We start from the raw sequence: 19,384 nt of genomic DNA, 5'->3' as shown, positions 1-19,384 counted from the left end.
TTTATATAGCATGATTCCTTCCCAGAGATCTTGGTTCTGTCAGGACTACCTATATACCCAGAGTCCCTTGGTGGTGCAGATGGCTAACACACTGGGCTACCACCCAAAAGGTTCGTGGTTCTAGTCCACCCAGAGGCACCTCAGAAGAAAGGTCTAGCAACCTATTTTCGATAAATCAGGTCATGAAAATTGGCCCAGGCTATGTTAGTAAGGAGCCCTGGCAGCCAAAAGATCAGCAGTTCAAATCCACCAGCCACTGCTTGGAAACCCTATGGGGCAGTTCTACTCTGTCCTATAGGGTTGCTATAAGGAAGAACCCCTATCCATCCGAATGAGTAGTCAGGTTATTGTCTGTGTTATTAGTTTAAAACATGACCATATAGAGAGATGAAGCAATTGCTTCTTGAAATTCTACTACTTCTGGAGCAAAACAGATTAGCCTTTAAATAATTACAGCAATATTAACTAAAGCTTCTTAGCAGAATTGAGACGAATTTTCAAAACATCCTTATGTTAGGGGTTCTTGCTGACGTATTTATGGGTGAAATGATACAATGTCTGGTGTCCGGAATTTATTTTTAAATACTCCAGGGAAAAGAAAAAGTGAATAGGGAAGAGATGAAACAAGATTGGCAAGCTTGATCATTTTTAAAGCTGGATGAAGGGTATATTCTTCTGTCCTACTTTTGGGTATGTTTGTTAAATTTCTGTAATAAGGGTTGTTTAGTTTTTAAGTTTAAAAAAAAAAAAAGGAAAGAGAAAATTTGTACATCCAGAAGGAAAACGAGCATCTTATCTTCCAGGATATAACACAAGTATCTCTTGTCTGTAGCCAGTGGGAGCATCTCTCATGGGAGTGGTTGTCAAAGTTTTGGCCTCTAGGCTTGTCTGTGGAACCCAACAGCAAGCCCAGTTCTTGGTGCTTTGCATTGGAACTGACTGTATTTTCTCTAAGGAAGTTAGTTATACGAGTACGTATGGCTGGGGTTGGGGAAACAGTGCTTTCCTCTCTTTTCTTTGGGGCAAAATTATGAAAATCAGGAATAGGATGGGTCACAGGGTACCTCATTTTCATTGCAAAATTTAACGCCCTTCCTTCCCACGAGGCATCCATTTGCCGTGGTGAAGGTCCTCATCTCCCCAGCCCCGGGCTCTTCATGGGGTCTCTGTGGGGTCTTTTGCCTAGCTACAGTAGTCCCCAAAAGGAAAAAAAAGAAGTTGGGAATTGCTTCCTTATGTAACAATGGGGTGTCTTCCTTTTGGCCTGGGAACAACAAGGTGCCAGGTGGGGTCTGGGGGAAGTGTGGCTCCTTCCGAACGTGCCAGCCTTGGCCAGCTCCCCTAGACCACTAGTTGCACGATAGTCAGTTCCATTCTGCAAAAAATAAATTGTCAACTTGTTGACATCTTTGTCCTCTTTACAATTCATTGTTTATTCTTCCATGACGGAGAATTTTGATGCAATTATCACTGAGCTTTCTGACAAAAGGGAAAGGGCTGAGGAATTTTGATGAGTTACCCACTTGATTAATCAGAACAGGCAAGCCTAGTGACAGCGTTAGAATTACAATGAAGATTCCATAGCAAATTGCCGTTCTACCTAACGTCAATCCTTCCCAGTGACAGCAGTGTGATTACACTTCAGGGAAGAGCTTTTCTTGCCAAGAGAGCGAGGGCAACTCCAGTGCACGTAATAAATTTAGCAGGGCGAGCTGTCGTTTCTTCTCTCGAGCGGAATCTTTAACGACCACATGATGTCTTGGGGAAGATTTTGAGGGGGAGGAAAGCATTTCACTTAAAAACTTCAGAAAATTCACTTTTTAGTATTTTATCTTAGAAATTACTGTAGCTGTGGACTAAAGAACAGCTTTTCCCACAAAAATTTTCTTTCTTTTATGTACATGTATCAAGCCTTAATTATTACCACAACTTTGATAAAAAGATGATAGAAGTTAGGAAGAGAATGCCTGGCTATATTTGAAATTCTACCTGAGACAAAAACGTGGTGAAGAAATAAATGAACTAGGTAAGAAATGGAGTTAGGGCAGGCCAGCTGCCTGGTCAACTCAGTTGTATTTGTAAATAGTTGTCGCTTCATCGGGCAGTGAGACAGTCGCGGCTGTAGTTCCACAATGGAAACCTGAAGAGGGAAAGCAGGCCTGGGAGCAGCCAGGCGGCAGCTGGGAGAGGGGGAGTTGAAAAAAATAATAAATGACTACGGAAGCCTGCAGCTTCTCCGTCCTTCTAAATAAAAGCAGAAAGTTAGCATCTTCTCCCGGAGAAGATGAAACTGAAAGCATTTTTCTTTTCCAAATATTTTCTCCGAAGCACATTTGTGGGACTCCTATTTACCGGAATAATGTTTGCTATGAGTCAAGAATAATTAAGTGGCTGTTCTTGATTTATAGTTTTATTTATTTTTTTAGTTACATGCTTAGCAGGAATCCTTTTTTGACCAAGCAGGAGAAAACGAATAGCGAGTGAATTTCAAGAAAACAGTGGCTGTACCAGTCTGTAACTTTGCTGTTCTTAACTTCGTGTAGTGAAACAATTATAAACCTCTAAAACTGGTCATTTTCTTCTCAAAGTCTAAACTCCAGTATTTTTTAAGAAAATATATTGACTATAAAATTTATAAACTTGAATTATCCCCTCCTAAGTTCAGATAGGGAATCCCCGGGTGGGTAGTGCAGGCAGCTAATAACACTCAGCTGCCAACCCAGATGTCGGAGGTTCAAGTCCACCCAGAGGTGCCTTGAAAGAAAGGCCTGGCAATCTACTTCCAAAAAAATCAGCCACTGAAAATCCTACAGAACCAAGTTCTACTCTGACACACATGGAGTCACTATGAGTGGAAACCCACTCGATGGCAAATGGTTTTTAAATTCAGATACGTTGTTACCCGGTGCTTGTCTACCATGGTAAGTTATACATAGAGTTCTCTTTCCTAGAAGAGAACCAAAAAATTTTGCCCTTTCTTTTTCAGAGACTTTTTACCGAGTAGATTAGAGTAACCAGAATACCAGACTATTTCAGCTTTAGCTTATATGTATCACTACCTCTTCACTTTGGGAATTCAGTCATTAAACCCTTGTCTACTTGAACTTCTGGCTTGGTAAGGCAAATCGTAGTAGTATCTGCCATCCATTTGGTAATGACGGTCTAGGAATTAATAAAATAGTGTATGTAAGATGCCTTGAACTTGACAGAGAACGGGGACGTAAAAATCCAGGGGCACTATTCCTGGTGTTACTCTGGTCGGGGAGGATTATGGCTGTGCTCTCTCATCATCAGAAATATTCCTGAAGTCGGAATTAGAGATGGTTACGCGTGGAATATGTCACCAGATCACTGAAGAAGAATCTCTTAAATGAACCTGCTAAATAGACACAGGATAGTTCTTTGACTATGTTGCTCAGGTTAACACCTTTTTTTTTTTCTTTTTTCATGCAGTATTTTAGTGAGAGATAAGCAAATAATGATGCTAAAAGCATCCCCCTCGGCCTGGCAGCTGTGTGTCCTTTCCTTGTGATGACTGAAGGCTCATCCTCCATTCAGCCTTTCCTCCCTCCCTTCCTCCCTCCTTCCCTCCCTTCCTCCCTCCTTCCCTCCCTCCCTCCCTCCTTCCCTCCCTTCCTCCCTCCCTCCCTCCCTCCCTCCTTCCCTCCATTTCTGCTTTCCTCCCTCCCTCCTACCTTTCTTCTTTCCGATTTAAGGTGAAGGACTGAAAAATGTGCCCTTATTTGGCATAACAGAAAAGGAAAGAGGGCTTTTTAAAGTTTGTCGGAATTTCTCCTAATGAAAAAAAAAAAGATTTTGTAGATTGTATAAATATACAATATAACTGATTTCCTACGTAGAAAACATTTCAGGCCAAATGAGCTATTTCTAAGATACTCCCTTATGTTGTTGTTGTTAGGTGCCGTGGTGTTGGTTCCGACTCTTAGCGACCCTCTGCACAACAGAACGAAACACTGCCTGGTCCTGCGCCATCCTTACAATCGTTGTTACGCTTGAGCTCCTTACGTTATTGACCTTTTTTATTTATATATCCTCTCTCCCTATGGAAACCCTGGTGGCGTAGAGGTTAAGTGTTATGGCTGCTAACCAAGAGGTCAGCAGGTCAATCCACCAGACTCTCCTTGGAAACTATATGGGGCAGTTCTGTTCTGTCCTGTCCTGTAGGGTCTCTATGAGTTGTAATTGACTCAACGGCAACGGATTTGGGTTTTTTTGGATCTCTCCCTGTAGGAAACCCTGGTGGTGTAGTGGTTAAGAGCTATGGCTGCTAACCAAAAGGTCAACAGTTTGAATACACCAGGTGCTCCTTAGAAACCCTCTGGAGCGTTTCTACTGTGTCCTTTTGGATCACTATGAGTTGGAACTGACAGCAATGGGTTTGCTTTTGGTTTTGGGTCTCTCCCTATAAGCCTCTCAAAGTAGAGATTATATCTTAAACTTCTTTGTTCAGAGTTCCCAAATTCAAACACAATGGTGAGTTCTTAGTAAATGTCAGAATAGTGGAAGATAAATATTTTTACAGAGAAGGAAGCAGTAAATAGAGCTAACTCCAGTAAGGCTGCTAAGTCTTTGAAGCTGGTCGTCAGGACTAGTGGTCACCAGACAACATTCCCTAGACCTGTTAGAAAAACATTCTGTAGACTTGAGGGGAAAACTTGAGGAGAGGACTCTCGATGTTAGACATCGGAAGCATCAGCACTGATTGGTGATGATTTTCCAAATGTTTCCAATGCAGTGTCAAAAACGGTATTTCTCTGCCTGGCACAAGCTGATTCTTCATCATAGGATTGAGCTGGGGAAAGCTGGGACGCTGTCCGACTGGAAGCTTCAACTGAAGGTCCTGCGAGCCTGGAGAGACTACACGAGATTCCAGCAGTTAGAGCGGGAGACTCAAGCCATGGAAAATGATCTCAGGGAAGAAAACAGGTACCGTTCTTTGTACTGCTTACTGGAACATCACATCCATACATGAAATGTGGGAATCACTGTTTTTCCATCTCAAACTAGAAAAACTTAACTGAAAAATTTAAGCAAATGTATTTAATTAATATGTATCTAATTTAATATACATGTTCCTTTTTTTTTTTTAAGAGACAAATATTAGGCTTTTTCCTTGCCTGCCAGTGTAGTTGCATTACACCTTTGACCATCATACAATTCAAAAGAGGGAGTTTGGTTTATATGCCAATAATTCTTATTGATAGAAATCTAATTTCTAATTAACGAAATATTAATTAGGGACACAAGGAACACCCATCTGGGAGGGCAGACCTGCCAAGAGCAATTCTTCCCAGTTCCCCGTCTTTAGAGGTTTTTGACATCTTTATATCAGCTCCCTCTTTTTTTTTTTTTTTTGATAAATATATATGTAACAAATCATTTGCCATTTCAGCCTTTTTCGCATGTACAATTCAATGACGGTAATTAAATTTATCACATTGTTCAACTATCCGTATTACCCATTTCCAAGTCTTGCCATCACCGTTATCAGAAGCTCAGTGTCCCCTAAGCAATGAGTCCCCCTTCCCCACCACCCAATCCCTGGCAACCACTAATAGACATTAGTCTCAATATACTTGCCTGTCCTAGATGTTTCATACAAGGGAAATCATACAATATTTGTCCCTTGCGACTGACTTATCTTGCTCAGCACAATCTTTTCAGGGTCCATCCAGGGTCTCGCATGCATCAGGACTGCTTTCTCTTTATAGCTGAGTAATACTCCATTGTATGTATACACCACATTTTATTTGTCCCTTCGTCTGTTGGTGGACATTCAGGGATCCAGCAATTCCATTCCTAGGTGTATACCCAAAAGAATTGAAAGCAGGAACACAGACAGGTAGTGGTACGCAAGCGTTCGTTGCAGCACCATTTACAATAGCCAGAGGTGGAATCAGTTCCCTCTTAGGCTTGTGAATGACTTCTTCGAGAATTTGTCTTGAAATGAATGTCTTTGTTTCATCATCTTAAAATTAAATACATTTTCTTCTTGTCATTTTCAAGTTCAACTTTGCATTCTTGAATCAAAATCATAGATGTAGATGGAACCATTTGTTTATTTGAGGGGGCCGTTCGTGTTCTTATGGGTAATCACTTCTCTACAGGCAAGTCTGTCACTCATTCAGCATGAAAAATTGAACAGTTACTATGTGGAAGCATTGTTGAGTAGAAGGGAATGGTGCTTCTGGAGCTGTACGACTCTGCGATCACAGCAGGCCCTGGGGCGGGTGTGTAGGAGACTGACCCACGGCTCTTTCTCCTCAAGAACTCACAGTTTTGTGGGGAAAACAATGTAGAAACAGCAGGGGTATTGAGTAGCACTGTAAACTGAGTCATGCACCCTGTTCATGCTGCTGAGAGCTCTGTGGAGGGAAGGTGGCCATGGCTGAGGAGGCTTCTACAGAATCAGGAGAGGCTTTCTCAACAAGATGGGTCTTGATGGGTTCTACATGGTAGGTAGGATGTCCCTAGGTGGAGGTGAGGAGACCAAGGTGATGGCATGAAGTTTTCTTTTTTTTTAACTACCAGAGTTAGAAAATATTTAACTTGAAATAATTTTTTACTACAAAGCTTGAGAGCAAAAAACTCATACAGCAGGAAGGCACCTCATGGACCAGACAGTCCAGCCCTTTAGTTTACAGATGATGAAGGTACAAGAGAAGGTACAGAGAGGGTCAAGGTCACAAGGTGACGGCCATCCTGATCTCAGCTGGAGATCCATCAAGCATGAGGTTGTCAAGTTCACTAACTTGTGAAAGACCTTGAATGCCAGCATAAGGAGTTTAGGTATTCTTTGGTAAATGAAGGCGAATTCTTGAAAGTGTTTAAGCAGGGTGGTGACCTAGTCAATCCCTCTTTTCTGGAGTATTCTTTAGAGAAAAATGAAAAGGGCAGCATAGAAAACACGCCCAACATTTATGCTCTAAATTCTCAGGGCCTAGTGAGTGATGTAAGCCATTGGAATGATAGGTTATTGAAAAAGGAATGGCTGGTAGGATTTGCTGGACAAAGAAGGGAAGCTGATACCAGGAAGTGTTGTAAAGCAGAAGCAACACTGAGTGAGGGCATAAAGGGGTGGAAACTGAGAGGCCAACGTTAAAAGCACCTGTGAAACACACATGCTAGAAGTTTGTGGAAGAAAAATCTGGAGAATTTGAGACCCATTCCAATTAAACTGTGTAAGCATAAAAGCACCAAATGAGGATTTCATAATAGCATGATGTGCCAATTTTTTTTTTTAAACATCTTAGAACTTTTTGTCTCTCAGATAGCTGTGGATTTGTTTCAGGTGTCTATTTTTAAGTGTTCAGAACGAGTGCTAATCTTTTTTTAAAGAACGAGAGTTAGAAAATATTTAACTTAAAATTTTTTACTACAAAGCTTTAGAGCAAAAAAAGCTGAGCAGGAAGGCACCTCGAGGACCAGATGGTCCAGCTCTTCAGTTTACAGATGGTAAAAGTAAGACCAAGAGAAGGTCAAGGTCACAAAGTCAAGAGCTAGGAGTAGCTAGACCGGGACTAGACTGTTGTCTTTTTGTTTCTGAGTCAGGTAGTTCTTCCTACACCAGGGTGCAGCTTTTTTAAGACGTGTAACATCTACGTCATGGTTCCTGAAGACAGCCATGTTTTTCAGTTGTACTACAATTTATTTAGCTTATTGGAAATAAGGAAACCCTGGTGGTGTAGCAGTTAAGAGCTACAGCTGCTAACTGAGAGGTCAGCAGTTTGAATCCACCAGGCGCTCCTTGGAAGCTCTATGGGGCAATTCTACTCTGTCCTGTAGGGTTGCTGTGAGTCGGAATCGACTCAACGGCAACGGGTATTGGAAATGAAAAATAAGGGTGGTAATTAACAAATGACAGGTCTTGCCAGAAACATATATGAGAGAAGACATTGGATACAAACCCTCCTTTGTGCTGCTTTCCCGCAAATCCCTAATTCTCTATATATTGCACAGTATTGCACAGTCATGCACCGCATAACATCCTTTGGGGCAATATCAGACCACATATACATCCATGGTCCCATGAGGTTATAAAACAAAAACCAGCACCCGTTGCTGTCGAGTCAATTCTGACTCTAGTGGATTTTTTGGCACGTTCCTCAAAAACAAAAAAAAATTCTCCAAGCTGAAAGCTAAAAAAAACCCAAACTCACTGCCATCGAGTCCATTCCAACTCATAGCAACTGTATGGGACAGAGTAGAACTGCCCCATAGGGTTCCCAAGGAGCATCTGGTGGATTTGAACTGCTGACCTTTTGGTTAGCAGCCGTAGCTCTTAACCACTGTGCCACCAGGGTTTCTGAAAGCTACAAGGCTAACAAAAATGCGAGAGGGACCTATCTCAGATATGGAGAAATTGCCAGTGATGTGAATTGAGGATCAAACACAAAAGCCGACCCCCCTCAGCACATCGACGGTCACTGCTAAGGCACGAAGCTTGTTCAGGAACCCAACTACAGACATGGAGTTTAGTGCTAGCCGTGGTGGTTTTGGGTGTTTTGGGTATGGTGGTTCAACTACAGACATGGAGTTTAGTGCTAGCCGTGGTGGTTTTGGGGTGTTTTGGGTATGGTGGTTCAACTACAGACATGGAGTTTAGTGCTAGCCGTGGTGGTTTTGGGGTGTTTGGGGTATGGTGGTTCAACTACAGACATGGAGTTTGGTGCTAGCCGTGGTGGTTTTGGGTGTTTTGGGTATGGTGGTTCAACTACAGACATGGAGTTTAGTGCTAGCCATGGTGGTTTTGGGGTGTTTGGGGTATGGTGGTTCAACTACAGACATGGAGTTTGGTGCTAGCCATGGTGGTTTTGGGTGTTTTGGGTATGGTGGTTCAACTACAGACATGGAGTTTAGTGCTAGCCGTGGTGGTTTTGGGGTGTTTTGGGTATGGTGGTTCAACTACAGACACGGAGTTTAGTGCTAGCCGTGGTGGTTTTGGGTGTTTTGGGTATGGTGGTTCAACTACAGACATGGAGTTTAGTGCTAGCCGTGGTGGTTTTGGGTGTTTTGGGTATGGTGGTTCAACTACAGACATGGAGTTTAGTGCTAGCCGTGGTGGTTTTGGGGTGTTTTGGGTATGGTGTTTCAACTACAGACATGGAGTTTAGTGCTAGCCGTGGTGGTTTTGGGGTGTTTTGGGTATGGTGGTTCAACTACAGACATGGAGTTTAGTGCTAGCCGTGGTGGTTTTGGGTGTTTTGGGTATGGTGGTTCAACTACAGACATGGAGTTTAGTGCTAGCCGTGGTGGTTTTGGGGTGTTTTGGGTATGGTGGTTCAACTACAGACATGGAGTTTAGTGCTAGCCGTGGTGGTTTTGGGTGTTTTGGGTATGGTGGTTCAAGCACTTAACTCTCACCAGCTTGACAAAACACAGGGGACTCTGTGGGCCACCCGCCTGGACAGGGAAATGGCTGTGTTACCTTTGTCACTCAGACATTCCCTGTCTCCTCATTCTCTGCCTCCTGCATCCCCATTCGGTTTTGCCACCTGGGGTTTCCCCTCACTGGCCCGTCCCCCATACAGGACCCAGCCTCTGTTCTTCCTTCTTTCTCCACTTGTTTTTCTGTTCTTCCCACTTCTTCTCAGGGGCAACAACCCCCTCTCCTCCTCTTATTCGTAATTTAGCAACTAACTTTTCTTACTTAGCCCATGCTCAGGGTCTCACCTCTATTCCAAGGGGCTCAGCCAACTATTTCTTCTGAAAATGAATCTTTCTTTCCTTAATAGGAATTCTGGTCATTCTGTTTTTATCACCTCTTTTTACTTTTCTTTTAAAGGTAGTTATGGTAATGGTGTAATAAAATTTCAGTAAAATACTGAATGACAGTATTGTCATTCAATATTGTAATACAGTTTCAACATTAACAAACAGATTTCCAAACCCTCACTGAGGATCTGCTTATTTTAGGGAATGCAACAAAAGTCTTATTTGCACTCCATTGTGCACTGCTACCCCTTTTGACTTGATACATTGGACTTGGAACTGTATTTTCAATTTCCTTTTGGGGTTTTTTTGTGTGTGTGGTAGCATGTGCACTTTTGGAAGTTGAGTCCAGATCTTCCATTACTCCTGTCTTCCCTCCTTCCTGAATTTATGGCCCACCCTAGACAAAGTTGGAAAGTGACAGCATTGGTTTTCGACATCGTCCACAATCCTTTTCTGAGCCCTGCTTTCCTGACGTCTCAGTTCTTGCCTGGGAATCACTGTGTCCTTCCTGGCATTAACCTCCACGGCACCTTCATTCCTGCCCTTTTTTGCACCAGTGCCTTAGGCCTTTCCTGGAACTTTTTCTTCTCCCTTCTTTTTGTCCCTCAAGACCCTCATGCTTTGTTACTGTAATCCTTAGTTAATACATTTTCCCTCCCAGAAAGCATGTTTATACTTTAACGTGTTGTCTGGAGACAGGGTCCAAAATGTAAGTGACAGAGATTTAGGGTACTGTGTAAGCCAGTGGAAAAACTGACCCTTTGACTGGTCTGACAGAGACTGGAGAAACCCTGAGAGTATGGCTCCCAAACACCCTTTTAGCTCAGTAGTGAAGTCACTCCTGAGGTTCACCCCCTTCAGCCAAAGATTAGACAGGACCATAAAACAAAATGAGACTAAAGGGGCACACCAGCCCAGGGGCAAGGACAAGAAGGCAGGAAAGGACAGGAAAGCTGGTAACAGAGAACCCAAGGCTGAGAAGGGGAGAGTGTTGACTTATGGGGTTGGCAGCCAATGCCACAAAACAATATGTGCATTAATTGTTCAATGAGAAGCTAGTTTGCTCTGTAAACCTTCATCTAAAGTACAGTTAAAAAAAGAAAAACTGGCCCTTTAAAAAAAGGCTTCCCTCAAATTGTATCACTCATTTACTTACTCAGTCATGCATTTATTCATTCTGTTTGTTTGATGGAATATCATTCAGTCCAGCAGATTTACTGATGCTCAGCTATATAGTAGACTCTCTCCTAAGTGCTGGGTGGTGGTTGTGTGCTGTCGAGTTGACTCCAACTCACAGCGACCCTATATGACAGAGTAAAACTGTCCCATAGGGTTTCCTAGGCCGTAATCTTTGAGGAGAACTGGAAAAAAATGAAAAATTACTCTTGCCTTCCACAAGTTTACAATCTAAGTGAAGTTTAAAAAAAAGTCTCACCCAAATAATTGCAGCAGAGGGCACAGAAGATACTTGGGAGTGACATAGACTTGGTTCGCAGGCATCATCGTCCCCTGAGGAGCGTTTTTAAGACAGAAAGTCAAGGGCCCTCCCTACTGAAGGAGACGGAATTGGCTAAGTATAAAAAAAAAAGAATAGGAGGGCATTTTTCAGTTTGGGGAAAAACCTGTAAATCAGCTCATAGGTAGGCTTGTGTGAGAAAAGTCTGGGGTGAGCTTGCTGGGCTAGCATGGAGGTGGGAAGGGAAGGGGGGCTGAGTTAAAAAACATGCCGTCAGGTATTCCTCATTAGCAGCACTCCTGATTTCCGGTTCTTTCCATCAGTCATTTATGGAGTGCCTCTGTAAATCTGGTTATATTGCTCACCCCTCCCTGCTCACCTGGATATCCAGGCGAGAGGCCAGAAGGCATACGTGCATGGCACCTGCAGCTGGTAAAGCTCCTGATGTAAGAGCCAGGAGGACCAGACGTGGCATTGCCTGGCTCCCTTTAAAGCCCTTTAGAAGAAAAATGGTGTTCTCTTCCGCTTTTCCCTGGGAGGCTTCCCCGTGTGTTACTGAATGCCTTAAGCTTATTCATCCGTGTTCCCGCGGAACCTGCTCATCCCCAGGGCAGCTGTGAGTGTCACTGCTGTCTGTCTTCTGCAACCGATTTCAGCACTCAGTCAGATCACTAGCATGTGGGGGTTTATTTATCATTTCCTAGTTCCTTTTAAAAAATAGAGGACGCTTTTTGGATATCTAGTCATCTTTGCCCTAAGTTAGTGTTACCTTCCATGTGGACTTTGTTCTGTATTTTCAAATTTTTAAAAAATTTAATTAGATTCTCAAAAAAAAAAAAAAAAAATTCCTGTAGGGCAGGCAGTGCAGGGCTTATGGACACCTTTTTTTTTTTTTTTTAATTTTTATTGTGCTTTAAGTGAAAGGTTACAAATCAAGTCAGACTCTCATAAAAAAATTTATATACACCTTGCTATACCCACTAATGAGATAGCACACTCCTCTCCATTCTCTATTTTTGTGTCCATTCGGCCAGCTTCTGACCCCCTCTGCCCCCTCATCTCCCCTCCAGACAGGAGTTGCCCACGTAGTCTCATGTGTCTACTTGATCCAAGAAGCTCACTCCTGACCAGTATCATTTTCTATCCTACAGTCCAGTCCAATCCCTGTCTGAAGAGTTGGCTTTGGGAATGGTTCCTAATGGGCTAACAGAAGGTCTGGGGACCATGACCTCCGGGGTCCTTCTAGTCTCAGTCAGACCATTAAGTCTGGTCTTTTTATGAGAATCTGGGGTCTGCATCCCACTGTTCTCCTCCTCGCTCAGGGGTTCTCTGTTGTGTTCCCTGTCAGGGCAGTCATCAGTTGTAGCCGAGCACCGTCTAGTTCTTCTGGTCTCAGGCTGATACAGTCTCTGGTTTATGTGGCCCTTTCTGTCTCTTGGGCTCATAATTACCTTGTGTCTTCGGTGTCCTTCATTCTTTGAACACCTTTTTTGAGGAGGAACCTGACGCTTAGAAAATTGAGTGGCTTGCCCAGTGTCCCATACCTTGTTGGTGTTCTTCTGGCATCTAGATTCTAGAACATGCATCAGTTACTGTGTCCTCTGAGCGATTGATGCTGTGCAGTGCCATTCACACTTAAACCTTCTTTATTTTATAGTCTTTTGTCTTTCAAGACAGCTTTCCTCTTTATGCAGTGACATAATTGTGTTGATCAGTTTGTATACTTTTGCCAGAAATTCCCTGATTTCAGCTTAGAGGCTTGTTGGGGCAGGATGTTTTCCATAGGAGAACTCTGTCCTTAATTTTTTTTATCATCTGAAACCATTTCGTTAGGCGAGTATACCCAAGCAAATTTCATCTGCCTGAGCTCCTTTTTGGAGCTCCTTTTAAGAAATTTAAGTGAGTTTTTTTTTTTTTTACTTTCAGAAATGTTTGTTTTTAGTATCATCTTTTGTAAAGTGTAGAAAGATGCTTATCTCAAATATTGTCCTCCTGCCAGAGAGCAGCAGTGTGAGCCAGCCTGTCTCTGGACCCCTAGCTGCTCTGTTTTCACCCTGCCACCTAGTCCACAAACATGGATACATTGCATATATTTTCAAATCCCCTACATGACCATTACGGAGTGAGCCCTGAGCACAAGTCAACACGTTTTTCACCCATTTTCTTGCTGTTTAGTCTTTTTGTTATACTTACAGACACGTTTTTCTCTTTGTCTTTTCATAGTGTCCAAATAGTCTTCCCTCTGTCAGTCAAAACCCCAGTGCTGCTTTTGGCTGTTTATTCTGTAAAAACATGAAATTAACACATCAGGTAAATTTCACACTCCCCCCTTACTGTGCAGACTGATGTAAATCGAATTTCACATTAATCAGACAGAGCAATGTACATTTTCTATCCTGTGGAAACTTATGATTTTCACTTACTTCAGTGGATGTTGTAAGGTTTTTTTCCACTATTTATACTTTTTTTTTTTTTTTTTTGGAGCTTTGTTCTTAGCTGCATTGCTACCTGATTTATTATTCTTATTTCTCCTAAAATTTTATTTCAAGATTATCCAATCTCATTCCATTAAGGTAAAATATTATATATAAATGTTTATTGTTGTCGTTAGGTGCAGTTGGGTAGGTTCTGACCCATAGTGACCCAGTGTACGTTAGAACAAAACACTACCCAGTCCTGAGCCATCCTCACAATCACTGCTATGTTTGAGCCCATTGCTGTAGCCCCTGTGTCAGTCCATCTTGCTGAGGGTCTTCCTTTTTATCACTGACCTTCTACTTTACCAAGCATGATGTCCTTCTCCAGGGACTGGTCCCTCCTGATAAGATGTCCAAAGTATGTGAGACCAGGTGTCACCATCTTCGCTTCTAAGGAGCATTCTGGCTGTACTTTTTCCAAGATGGATTTGTTTATTACCTCCTATATTGTACTTTTATTACAAAAACCACCAGTCAGTCAATCACCAAGTATTTACTGAGTATCTACGATAAGTGCATTAGAAGGCAGCAGTTAAATACAATGAAATATGTTGCTGGCATAGTTGCTATTGGTGCTCGTGCTGAATTTCTTATCTCACTTGGCTCTACTGTCACGAGCTTGTTGTTTTGTGCAACTCCTCTGACACAGGTTAAATTCTATGACTCTTGAGCAGTCTTTTTTCAAACTGAGAGTTTTAACTCTTCATAGAATAGAAATCACCAGAGCATGTCTCTTGCAGTAAGTGCAAATATTGTTTGGTGGAGCTTTTGTTTCAGTTATGCTTTTTTTATACACACACACACACCGACTGGGATATTGAATCACAGTATACAATTTTTTCTTACTGAAGGTGGCAGTGAACAAGGATTTAAAAGCCACTTAAACACTTAAGAACCATAGAAATGTTCTTCTGACTCACCGACTTAAGAACGACATGATGTTCCTGATAGGACCCCAAGAGTCCATGGGGATAGTTAAGTGTTATATATGTTTAACAGAAATGGATGTGCAAATAGTGTTAAAGTGTTATCTTTATAAGATAAAGCCAAGTTGGCAACTCAACAATATTAGATTTTAAACCAATTAATTTCAAGCTCTACAGCACCTGGCTTCAGGGACTGGAATCCACTTGCAGATCTCGTAGGCCTCTATGCCTGCGTTCTGGACTGGCTGCCACCAGTGTATCACCTAATGGAGATTTCCACTGGGGTAGGGAATGTGGTTGGCGGTGACTCCCTTCCCACCTCCACTCAGTCATGTCCCCTAACATTCATAAACTTCCTAGGAATCAAAGAGAGCTCTTCTTTAGGAAGAGACTGAATTAAATCTCTAACAGGCTACCAGTTCGTGAAAGCAAGTGCTTGTCTTTGCCTTTTACACATTTCTATCTTTAGCAGGTATCTTCACAAAGGCAGCCATTCAGTATGGTAATGAGCCCTTCCCTTTCAAGATCCTGCCCCTGACAAATCCTTCTTTCACAAGGCATAGTTTCACTTTGGCTTTTGTAGGTTTTGTAGTTATTGGCATTTCACTTGTTAACTGGTATAGTATTTCATTTCTTCTCCTTTCTCACAAACTTCACAAAAGTTTCTTAGATTTCCAAGCATAGTTGAGTATCTCTCCCCCTCATGCATTCACCTTTTAAAAGTCATTTTTTATAAACCTATCCTTTTTGCTCCTTCCTCTCCAAAAACTGACAGAAACTATCTTATGGTAATCAAAACTTTAATGTCTTTGTGACATGACAGAACAGAACAGCCTTTCTTCTGAAGCAATGTCTTAAGGTGTCAAAGCCTTCTATGAGGAGAAGCTTCATACTGGGGAATTTATAAAGCATTTCCACTTAGCTCAATATAAAAGGATAACCTGGAACTAAGGGCATTTCTGGGACTCCTTTGGACTTCGTGTCATTTATATTATCTGATACATTATCAGTTAACAAACTGCAAATGGCTTCTCTGTTCTAATGGAATCATTTTGTTGCTTAGAAAACAACAGCTAGCCACTGCACATAACCGGAAACAAGTCCTCCGGCACTGCTTTGCAGAATGGTACCATTGGCATCACGGTGAGATCGGAAGGAGAGAGCTGGCCGTAACAAAGGAGGAAACCAGGAGGAAAATGGATGAGCTACTGAAGGCAGCATCACTAGGGAAACTCTGTGCCCGTGGGTCTTCAGGCCCAAGTACTCTACTCAAGGATCCATCCATGAGACACGGAGAGGTACATTGTTTTTCTTCTGCTTGGTCTTCGTGCTTACTATACACTTGAACTTTGCATTTTCGTAGCTGGGGTGTTAGAGACCGCAGATTGCCTTGCTAGGCTATCTGAAAGGTTTGAGCCCTGCAGGGTAGGGCCCAGAGGCCTCCTTTCAGACAGGGTTTATCTCCTGGAAATGAATCCAAGGGAATTTAAAACAACTAAGCGAAAGAGCCTTCAGGAACAGATTGATAAAGCACTGTTTACAACTCTTGGACTCATCTTAGTAGATCTTCAGAGATTTTCTTTCTAACTGAGCTTGAGACTTAGAGCAAATTTTTCTAATTTTATTTTTCGTATAAGAAAAATTACATATACTAATTGTGGCCATTTGGTGGGAAAAAATCACAGAGAAAAACCGCTTACAATTCCATCACCCTGGAGATACCCACCCTTAAGCTGCTGATATACAGGGCCTTTCTCTATTCAGGAATGTGCAAATTTGTTTCTTTTCACATATTATGTAGCTTTTAGACTTTCTTCCGGCAGGTCACTGAGGATATCTAGTCTGCCGTAATGCAGGAAAAGGAAGGCCGTGATTTTTGCTTCTTGAGAGTAATGTAATTATTCTTTTTTTTTTTTTTTTTTTTGGCGTTTTCACAACACAGCGTGAGCATTTTCCATTTCACTAAATATTCTTCTGCAGCAGCAGCTCTCAGCGAGCAGCACGCCACAGAGTCAGACCCGCCGAGTCAGAGTTCCTGGGTGTGAGGCGCCGCTGTTCCTTAGAAGTCCGCAGGCGAGCCCGATCTGCACCCTCGGTTAGGGGCTGCCACACCGAGCCCGCATTTTATAAGGGCCGCGTGATAGTCTGTCATGGCCACGAGCTAGGATCTGTTTAACTCCTCCATTGCTGTTTCCAGCCTGCCACCATAGTAAACAGCGCTTCAGTGACGTACTTGTACCCGAATCTTTGCGCACAGCCGTGATACTTTACTGAGGATGAATGCCCAAAGGAAAATGTGCACTTTTTTAAACACCGTCACCAAATTGCCCTTCCAGAAAGGTGATACCAAACAAGTGCCTGCTTTCCTGGGTGATAACATACTTCTTTATCTTTGCCAAGTTGACAGGTAACATCTTTTTCATGATGTTATTCAACATTTGCATTCTTTGATTACATCAAAGTTAAGCATTTTTTTCATATTGGTCATTTAAATAGATAAAGCTATAGATACATAAGGACTTGTCTGTTCATGTCCTTTGCCCATTTTTCTATTTGATTATATTTTTCTATTTATGGGGCTCTTTATATCTTTAAGACTTTTCATGCTTTTATTAGCCTATCGCACATATTTTTTTCTGATTTGTCTTTTTGGTTGATTGATGGTGTTTGATATTATACACCATTGTTAATATTTTACGAAGTCATTTTTGCTTTCATAGTTGCACTCACTGTCATGTTTAGTCGGCCTTTTGGAGAAGATCCCTGCTCCCTCCTGGCTTACTGTCCTTCTCACCACATAACACTGTTAAATACTGTACTCAGACTTGAAATGAAGCTGGGCACTGGAAGGTCCCAGCCTTGCTTTTTACCCTGATTACTGCTAGCAAGAGAGGCTGGTTTTAATTTAAGCTTAGTCTGTCAGCAAGCAGGGACCATGAGGATGCTTACTGGGACTTAGGTAACATTTTTGGTCCTTTCTCCTAAGCAGTCTGTCAACCTTTATATCTGTTAGATAAATTTTGTCCCCGTTGAAATCCAGGACAGTCTTCTATCTTAAGACATAGCTATGTGGAACATTTTAGCTGACAAAGTCCCACTGTTATTATCTGTAAAGGAAAAAAAAAAAAAAAAAAAGTCAGCAGAAAGTATTTGTGACCTATGCAAAATTAAAAAATTATTACACATATATACACACACACATATATATATGTTAGACTTAGGAAGAAAAGCCTACAGATCTCTGAAATCAAGAACAAAAGATTTTATCAAGAAAGGATAATGTTGAAAAAAAAATAGAGCAAATGAAAATGAAGGGCTATCACAGACTCTGTAGGTTACCAGATAAATTCTAATCTTTTCCAGGCTGTGGAATATAAAACGAACAAATTAAAATATAAAATCTTTAGTTAGAGGCTCCTTAATTACATATTCATAGGAACTCATACACCAGGAACACACATATAATACCTTGAAATTTTTCAAAATTACCAGTTAGCTAATAGGTGATTTTCTCTAATTAAGCCAGACTGTTCAGTCCTATTCTATTAAGTCAGTCTGTACCATTAAGGTTTCCTTTTATTCTCTTTATTTTCCCCTTTAAAAGTTAGCATGATCCAAAAGAAATCTTGTTGCTATACTCAAGGTTTTCACTCAGTCTTGCTGGGGTAATAATGTATCCTTACCACGAAGTTTAAAAGAGCCTAAAACATATGCCCAGCTTGATGGTAAATTACTTAAGCAGGTGTTCTCATGAATAAATGTCCACTGACATTTCAGAAATAAAAGGTTATAAAAAAAAAGCCTTTAATCGTGTCAGAGTTTCCAGATAGCATATGCTTTCACTTTAGCTGAGCTTTTAGAAAGCATTTCCATCATCACAAAAAATACATTTAAGTACCTGAGTATTGCACCCTATTAGGTCTAGTCAAAGAGAGCTCCCACCCACTGCCGTCGAGTCAATTCCGACTCATAGCGGCCCTATAGGACAGAGTAGAACTGCCCCGTAGAGTTTCCAAGGAGAGCCTGGTGGATTTGAAGTGCTGACCTTTTGGTTAGCAGCTATAGCACTTAACCACTACGCCACCATGGTTTCCCAAAGAGAGCTAGAAGCTTTAATATTAGATAGTTTGCAATATTTTTTTATCTCATACCACTGCAGATGGCAGAATCAAAACCGGTCAGACTTTAGCCCATGGAATCAAACCATTCTAGAAGAGACATTTTAACTATGACATTATTTTGGCCAGGATAAGTTTTCTGACTAAGAATTCTGTTTCCTTCCCCTCGCTATAGAACTTATAATTGAGTATGTTTATTAAATGAGATTTATATGATAAAGCTTTGAAATCTATTATGCAAAATGCTAGGGCAAAATGTTATTAGGTAACATTATTCTTATGTAATGTGGATATTTACTCAGTGATCCCGTGCTTGCGGATATTTCCCACAGAGCTCAGGAATAGCCGTAGACTGTAAACTAGGCTTGAATCCAGGCCTCGGTCCTGGAATGAATCAGTCATTGTCTAGTGGCAAGAGAGCCTTCGGAAGAACAGAGCTATTGTTGATTTGTCAAGGTATTCCTGAGTTTCCAAAGGATAGAATGCATATATCCTTAGCCATTTTCCGCAGGATTCAGAACCAGTTTGTTCCTACTAAAATTTCTGTATCCTGTATCTGGAGTGATCTTCCCTAATTCACAAAGCAGCTCTCCACATGAGAGATTCCTAAGGGCACATTTGGCTTGTTGCAAATGCCCTAGCCCATGGGGCTGGTTTGTGTGGGTGCAGCCA

At 41.7% G+C, this 19,384-nt stretch overlaps 1 protein-coding gene across 4 annotated transcripts in view; it reads left to right on the top strand.

Moving 5' to 3' along the window:
• CCDC191 (coiled-coil domain containing 191) overlaps nt 1-19,384 on the top strand; it is an 88,879-nt gene that overhangs the window by 36,848 nt on the left and 32,647 nt on the right. For all 4 annotated transcript variants that reach the window (XM_023551772.2, XM_010593013.3, XM_023551771.2 and 1 more), the window contains 2 exons: nt 4,757-4,947; nt 15,658-15,892. In XM_023551772.2, the coding sequence (XP_023407540.2) occupies nt 4,757-4,947; nt 15,658-15,892 (426 nt within the window). The remainder of the gene's footprint in view (nt 1-4,756; nt 4,948-15,657; nt 15,893-19,384) is intronic.

Source organism: Loxodonta africana, chromosome 1 (genome assembly GCF_030014295.1).
Source record: "Loxodonta africana isolate mLoxAfr1 chromosome 1, mLoxAfr1.hap2, whole genome shotgun sequence".
Taxonomy (NCBI): Eukaryota; Metazoa; Chordata; class Mammalia; order Proboscidea; family Elephantidae; genus Loxodonta; species Loxodonta africana.
Note: the sequence above shows the minus strand (reverse complement) of the source record. Positions and strands in the feature narration are given on the sequence as shown.